Raw genomic sequence first — 7,556 nt, 5'->3', positions numbered from 1 at the left:
TTACAGTGTGGTGTTGTGTGTGATGCAATTTAACCTGATGATTGCAGATTCTACTGCTGTTTTACCCTTGGGGAAAAAAAAAAACTATACCAGCTGCCAACAGCACACACTCAAAATCCCAGCAACAAAGAGATGTCAAGTGACCCCATGTGACATCCTGCTCATTAGCACATCTTTAACGCTCACTTCACAGGAATTTTCATGCAGGTGTAGCCAAAAAAGGAAACAAATAACTGTTTAATACAACATACAGACAGAAGTTTGCACAAACATCATGGACTGAATTTTCTTGGCTTTGGCCACACTGCTGCTCCCTCAGGTATCTCTGGAGTCGTTCCTGTGAAAGCCATTTGAGTGAAAACTGCTTACAGGGTACCTCACAGCTGTGAGTGATATGTCACTAAAAGCTGCCTGAATCCCAGAATAACCAGTGAAGGGAAATGTGTGCAAGAGATAGTAAAGTGTCATTGTCTCACCATCACTTCCCCTTACCATTAAAGGGCCACAACTACAAAAGATTTGCTGTTGGAAATGTGAAAAACCTAACCTTGACTTTTTTTAAAGGTTTTCAAAAAAATTCCTAATAAACATGCTCTAGTGCACTTTGTGCCTGCTTAGTGCTCTGAGACACTGTATGTCTATGTATGTGTGTGTGTGGTAAGATGGCGATGGTAGTGGAGGTGAAAAGCATCACTTCACTCCAAAGCAAGCCATTCAGTTCCCACTGCAAAGGTACACTTGTCCTAACTGCTGACATTAATACAGTGGATGGCCAAGGAGTGCCCAGGTTCCTGTAAGAGGGACTGAAATGGGGATGGGGTGATGGGGGGGTAAGGTCTCTAGTAGTCCAGCGCACAGATCAGTGCCACACCCCGTTTGATCCAGTGCCTCTGGGTGCAGTCCGTGGGCAGCTCCACAGCGATGACGTAGTTGGTGGAGTGACCCGTGGTGGATAGAGTTCCTATGGAGTAAACACAGAGACACTTAAGACACACCGACCCCCTGCTCTCTTGCCTATCTCCTGTGTGAGGGACTGCCTGCCCTGCCATGTCACTGAACTGGGTCATGGAGATTTGGCCAGGGCAGGAAATCTGACTGCCTATACATAGCAGATTCTATCAAGTTTCACAAGGCAGTCAGACAGCTGTGTCCTATTACTGTTACCCCATGTGTCCCAAGGTTATCTTCAGCATGTGGCACAGATGTGATCAACAGAGCAGGAAAAGAGAGTCCTGAATCATTCTCCCCATGTTCTATAAAACATGTTTTGTATTTGGGAGTCTTCTTCATCATCCATCTCTGAATGTATTCAATGGTGTTTATATGGGCTGTATAATGTGGTGTTTACATGGGGGTGTTTGGTGTGGTGTTTCTATGAGGTATAGAGTGTGCGGTGTATGGTGTGGTGTTTATATGGGGTGTATAGTGTGCTGTTTATATGGGGGTTTATAGTGTGGGATGTATGGTGTGGTGTTTATTTGGGTTTGCAGTGTATCTTGGGGTGAGAGGGTAAGTCTGCTGACCTGCTCGTGTGAGGGTTTTGTAGATGGGACAGACATACACCCCAGATGGAGGCGGCTTGCGGTTGGGCACAGGCACCATCCACATGACTGCCATCTCAGTGTACAGCTCCTTGGGCCGCGACTCGATCAACTGCCCTGCCTGGCCATCCCAGCGTGCCCCCTCAAGGAACAAACCGTGGATATAGCAGCCCATGTCTGGACGCTCCTTCAGCTCCTCCACCGACTCCTTCATCACCTGTGGGGGCGGGGTTAGAGGGGGGTCACACGGCATAACATCATGCCTTAAGTGCAATGACCTAGAGGCTATATTTGGCAGTCAGGAATCTGCATCTCACCTGGAAGTCGAAGCCAACCGTGTCAATAGAGAGGACGGAGCGGCGGGCAAAGTTCTGCATGGTGCCGGTCAGAAAGGCCTGGGGGAAGAAGAAGCCGCTGATCCAGAAGACAGCTGGGATTCCGTTGGAGATCCAGTCCTGCAGGAAGTTAATCCTCTGGAGCAGGTCCATAACCCAGGAGGACAGGGGCTTCAGCGAGGGGTATGCCTGCATGGAAAGGAGGTATAGATCCAGCTTAGCACAGCACTGACAGACACTGCCTGGGAGAAGAACATTAACCTATCGATTCATAAGGCAGACACTAAAATCTACAATGTGCCGTGTGTGGCAATTCTTTTGGTCTTCAAGGTCTTTTTGGTCAGGGAAGTGGGAGGGGCAGTGGGGCTCTGGGAAGGAGGGAAAGGGATAACAATCGATTTACCAACTTAAAAAAAACATACTGACAGACACACAACAGGAAGGGCAACTAAGTTGTTCTATTTTACCCAACACATTTCCCCACATGCTGGTTTGTGATCTCAATCAAGGTTCATAATGCTTGTTTAAACATGTAAGTACTAATGTAAAGAAACTACTGTTTTGTACAGGTCTGTAATTCTCTTCTGTAACTGTGCGAGAATGGTGTCGTCAGAGAAAATGAGCAAGCTTTTAGTGGGGGAACATGAAGTGTCAGGTATGAGGGACTCTTGCCTTGCCCTGCCACATGTCTGGAACGGAGTTATTGAAGAGGCTGTTGGCCATCAGCTCCAGCTCTGATGACATCACCACCAAACCTTTCAGGGCTTTCACCAGATCACTGAGGCTCTGGGATATTACAACCAGCAGCTTGTTATACCTGGGAGAGAGAGAGACAGAGAGAGGGAATGGGAGGAGGAGGAGGAGAGAGAGGTTCACTACATAGGAAAAAACAACTGTTAGGCATGCTATATGAAGAGGGTTAAACTGTAAAATGAACAACTTCTGTCCAGTGATGGGTCTAGCACAAGCCATTCCCCAAGGGAGGGAATGGGGAGAGGAAGGAAGAGAAAAATGTGGAAGGAGAAGAGAGGGGAGAATAATGGGAGGAGAGAGATGAGTGGGAGAGTGTAAGGAAATGTGGAATTGGGGAAAGTTGTTGGAGGCTGGCATACCTGATAACCTCCTGAATCAGCACAGTGTTCATAGACTCCTCATACAGAATGGGGTACTTCGTCATCACCTCCTCCACATTGATGGGCTCAGGAACCTTATCCTTGATGCCCGTAACAAGCTCCTCTACAATCTGCAGGGAAACACAAGCTGCACGCTCAGCACAGACACTCATTTTCAAACCAGGAATGTTTAGTATCATAAAAAAGAGTGCATCAGAAATCCCTTCAGTTATGTCCTGTTTTCAAGTTGTGACTGTGATGGTTTATGTTATCCTGTGGGATGTCTATGTAAGGCTGGGTTGTGATTTGTGCTGGCCTGGGTTCTTCTTGTGTTGTGTTATGTTGTGTTACGCTGTGTTACGAGACGTGTTATGTTGTGCTGTGCTGTTATGTTAGGCTGTCCTAGTGGCATTGTGTTCCGTTGTGCTGTTGTGATTCTAGGCATGTGTACCTCCTCCCTGCCCTTGCCGCCACTGGCTGCTGCTTTGGGCTGCAGCTTGACTACAGCCCCCAGCAGAGCAAACGTCTCATTCTGGGCGAAGCTGATGTTGGCATTGTCATGGAGACCGAAGATCTCAGGTGTGTCATTTATGGGCAGGCCGCGGATATAGTCCAGGTAGCCCTGTGTATGGAGGCATCATGACAAAAACTACATCCAACAAATCACACAACAGCTGGTGAATATGAGTTGACATCTGGGTTGAGACATTATCATCCCGAATCGGAGCCCCTGTTTGCCTCACCTTGACGTCCTCTTGCGTGCTAATCTGACGGTACACTCCGGAGGGAGAGTAGATGTGCTCCTCACTTAGAACAGCAGGACAGTAGAAATCTTCCAGAACATTCAGGATGCAGCGCCGGTCCCAATCGTCCGTCACACGGCCACCATAGTTAATCTCGCCTGCTGTGTACTTAAGGACCTGGGGGCACAAGGACCCATCATACTGTATGTCACTGAGATACTTAGCAGCTTGACTTTTACACAACACACACAAACACGCGTGCACGCGCACACACACACACAAACACACACACACACAAACACACACACACACACACACACACCATTGTCAGAGGCAACACTTGCCAAATAAAGTCATCTTTACACAGGGTTATTTATTGGGAATGACAGTTCAAATGTGTTCTAATGTGAAAGAATGTCAAGGACAGATGTACTTAAAGTTCCTTCCAGAAGCCCAGTTAAGCCCGGCTAGCAGACAGAGCAGGGCTTTAATACCTTGTAGGGGATATCCTGATACTCGTCCAGGAACATCTTCAGCTGACTGATGCAGATGCGCAGGTCACCGTCCGTGAACTCATAGGGGATGTTGAAGCCAAGCGGGCCAAACTTCCTGCGCTCAATGGCATTCCCGTGGAAGAGGCACAGAGAGAGGAGCAGGGACTTGAACTGGCCGGTCTGGGAGGGAGAGAGACGTGACAACAACAACAGGTCGTCAGCAGGGGGAGCTATAAGCCGAGGGAGAAAGAGGAGGAAGGTATGAGAGGAGATGAACCCTGTGGCATCTCACCCTGGAGCAGGATGCGAAGAAGTCATCAGAGAGGCTCAGGTAAGTCTTCAGCAGATTAGCCTTGATGCCGCGAGGAGGCTCTATGGTCATCTTGGAGCCGTTTTGCAGGATAGCTACGGGGAACTTGTTGCTGGGCAGGCTGGTCAGCCAGAGGCGGAAGTCGCGCTGCACCTGGAGGAGAAGCAGAAGAGAAGAGAGCTGTAAACACAGTGCTGGGAGTTAGTGGTGTCTGTTTCTTACCTAACGTCTGGTCTATACCCCAGAGAGGAAGCCAAATCACCCATTGTTCTGCGGCTGCACAGTGACTAACCTTGTCGGGATCGATATTCTCGATGAGTCTCTCCAGAGAGGGCATCCAGCTGGGTGCCAGGTGACAGTTCTGGAAGAAGACCCAGTGGCCCTTCTCCATGGCTTTGTGCATCATGGCCTCTGCCCATGGGCCCTGAAACAGTCACTCGTCTACGTCACAGCCTGATTTTGGCCTGAAGGCAGCCAGGACCACCAGTGGTCACACAACACAACAGCCAGAAAAGCAATGAGTCCCAAATAATACGTGGCGACAGATCTATTAATTAGAAAGTTCCATAGCTGAGTCGATATTCAAAAGATGACTCCTCATGTGGAATTGGTCCCATGACTCAACCAATTACTACTTTCATGTCAGCTCATGGAGAGTTGAGAACTTCATGCTTTTTTGGCGGGATACACTGAACACTAAGTGATTTATGTAATCACTAATTAGTTAAAAAATTAGTGGCGGGCGGAATGATGTGCTTAATTAGCGTGCAAATGTCCCCATTAGCAAACACAGACTGAATGAGCCTGCCAGTGTGTAGAGGCACATTCTCCCACAGCGTCAGGGTGACACGGCTGGGCTGCATGGCTGACCTGGCCCTGGCCCAGAGAGATGGCGCTCATCTTCTTGGAGAACTTCATGACCTCAGCAAACTTGTACAGATCAGCAGCAGGGTCAGTCCCGGGGGACAGCACAAAGATGAGAGGGGTGGAGGGGGACGACTCCTTAAACACCACAGAGAGGTCAGATGTCTGGGCAACGGAGGGGGAGAAAGGGAGAGAGGAAAGGGTTAGAATGCAGTCCTTAAACACCATGAGAAGTCAGACATCCAGGTGGGGTGGCACTCAGTTGGGTTAAGCACCTGAGGCTCGATGAAACGCTGGCCCAGCTGAGCCGCCACAAAGTCCTGCATGCCGTGGGTGAGGCGGTCAGCTCTGAGGCAGCGCAGAACCAACAGTTTCTGGAAGGAGTCCAGCTTTGCATTCCATTCTCCTGGTAGAGGCTCCCTGCACACAAATATGCACACACATATACGCAACAAAAAATCAGCTGTGACTTCATGACTCATACACATTCAACACACACATGCCATGTATGACAATATGTGTGAACCTGCATGTGTGTGTATGTATAGGAATATATGTGAGTGTGTGTGTGTATGCGTGTGTATGTGTGTGTGTGTGTGTGTGTATGCATTTGTGTATGTGAGTGTGTGCATGAGTGTGTGTGTGTTAGTGCTGCGACCTGTGTGGCTGGCTGCTGTCGAAGATGGCCCGGAATCCGGTGACATGCTGTGGGAAACTCTCTGCCAAATGGCCGAAGGTGGGCAGGGCACTCAAACCAAGGATGTCCTGCCACGCCCTGTCAGACAGCCAATCGACTGCAGGGTTGGGGAGCTGGTCCTGGGCCATGCCCCCCGACAGCATGTAGCGCCATTCCGCCTGGGACAGGGGACACATGTTGCGCCTGAGGAACACTCAACACTGGAGGACCCCCTGAGCACCACAGAAACTGAACACGGAGGAATGAGGAGGCTAGGATTTCCGCCTCACCATGTCGATCTTGTTCTCGTTCATCATGATGCGAGCGCACAGCAGGAAGGCGAACATCAGCTTGTGTTTCTCGAACAGGCTCCGGCACACGTTGCAGTACAGGCTGAAGGTGAAGAACTCGTTGATGTTGGTGATCCGCTGCGCCACCGTATCTGCGTGACACACAGACACACCATCACAGCCAGTGAGTCCACAGGACTACACAAAACCAAAGCTAGAATCATGGAATCAGGTGCACTGGAATACATTTAACACCACCTATTGTGAGTGGGACACAGCAAAGTGTTGACCTTAATGTGCTGTGTGTAAGGCAAACTGTGTTAATGTTTGTGGGATATTGTGCTGTTTGTAGAGATACAGTGTGGTGTGTGTGAGGGTACAATATAGTGCAGTGTTTATTTAGGTACAGCACAGTGTGTAAGGGTACAGAGCAATCTACGCAGACATACAGCAGAGTGTCTGTTTAGAGATAAAGAGGTATTTGTGTGGTACAGTGAGACATATATAGGGTATTTTGCCCTGTGTGTAAGTGCAGAGAGCATGTGTGTATAAGTGTAGAGTAGTCTGTGTGTATGGGGTACAGTGTGAAGTATGTAAGCAGACAGGGTAGTGTGTATTGGAGTGAACAGGAGTACAGTGTGTGGGAGATGTGTACAGTGGTACATTACAGTCATGTAAGGTATGCCTGTGTATGGCAGAAGAAGGCGTAGAAGGTGTTGGGGCACTGTGCAGTTTTATGGAGTTGCGGAATGGCAGTACAATGCAGGACTCCAATCTATGAAACATACAGCATAAGGTGTAGGGTGTCTTGGTAATACATAGTGAGGGTACGGTACCCGCTTTTTCAGAGTTGGCGATGCCCGCCATGAAGATGCCCAGGAACCACTCGAGGGAGTACTGGTACATGGGGTCGACATTAGAGAGGTCCGAGACGCAGAAGAAGAGAATCTGCGTGCGCACGGCCACCGGCACGTACTCCAGCCGCGTGGCGTCAATGTCCCGCTCCGTCTCCTCAGCCACCATCACTTTCGCCTGCGATACAGCAGAGTTCAGAGAGACTGGACTCGCGCTCACGTGTAACTGACACTAATCTGTCACTGATAAACATTTATTACAGCACACTGCATTTACATGCATCCTTTCATCCAAGGATCTCAATATTCCACACAGGGAAGGGGCTCATTCATGTCA

The 7,556-nt window shown here is 49.1% G+C and overlaps 1 protein-coding gene across 1 annotated transcript in view; it reads right to left on the bottom strand.

Moving 5' to 3' along the window:
* Positions 1-612: 612 nt before the first annotated feature.
* Positions 613-7,556, bottom strand: part of dnah1 (dynein, axonemal, heavy chain 1) — a 39,897-nt gene continuing 32,953 nt past the window's right edge. The window contains 15 exon segments of the mRNA XM_036530946.1: positions 613-961; positions 1,524-1,758; positions 1,859-2,065; positions 2,549-2,693; positions 2,989-3,119; positions 3,440-3,610; positions 3,732-3,908; positions 4,226-4,405; positions 4,518-4,688; positions 4,828-4,959; positions 5,406-5,564; positions 5,675-5,819; positions 6,058-6,254; positions 6,366-6,517; positions 7,202-7,397. Of these exon segments, the coding sequence (XP_036386839.1) occupies positions 840-961; positions 1,524-1,758; positions 1,859-2,065; positions 2,549-2,693; positions 2,989-3,119; positions 3,440-3,610; positions 3,732-3,908; positions 4,226-4,405; positions 4,518-4,688; positions 4,828-4,959; positions 5,406-5,564; positions 5,675-5,819; positions 6,058-6,254; positions 6,366-6,517; positions 7,202-7,397 (2,520 nt within the window). The 3' untranslated portion in view covers positions 613-839.

This window comes from Megalops cyprinoides, chromosome 6, assembly GCF_013368585.1.
Source record: "Megalops cyprinoides isolate fMegCyp1 chromosome 6, fMegCyp1.pri, whole genome shotgun sequence".
Classification (NCBI taxonomy): domain Eukaryota; kingdom Metazoa; phylum Chordata; class Actinopteri; order Elopiformes; family Megalopidae; genus Megalops; species Megalops cyprinoides.
The sequence above is the reverse complement of the archived record's forward strand: the minus strand, read 5'-3'. Positions and strand labels throughout refer to the sequence as shown.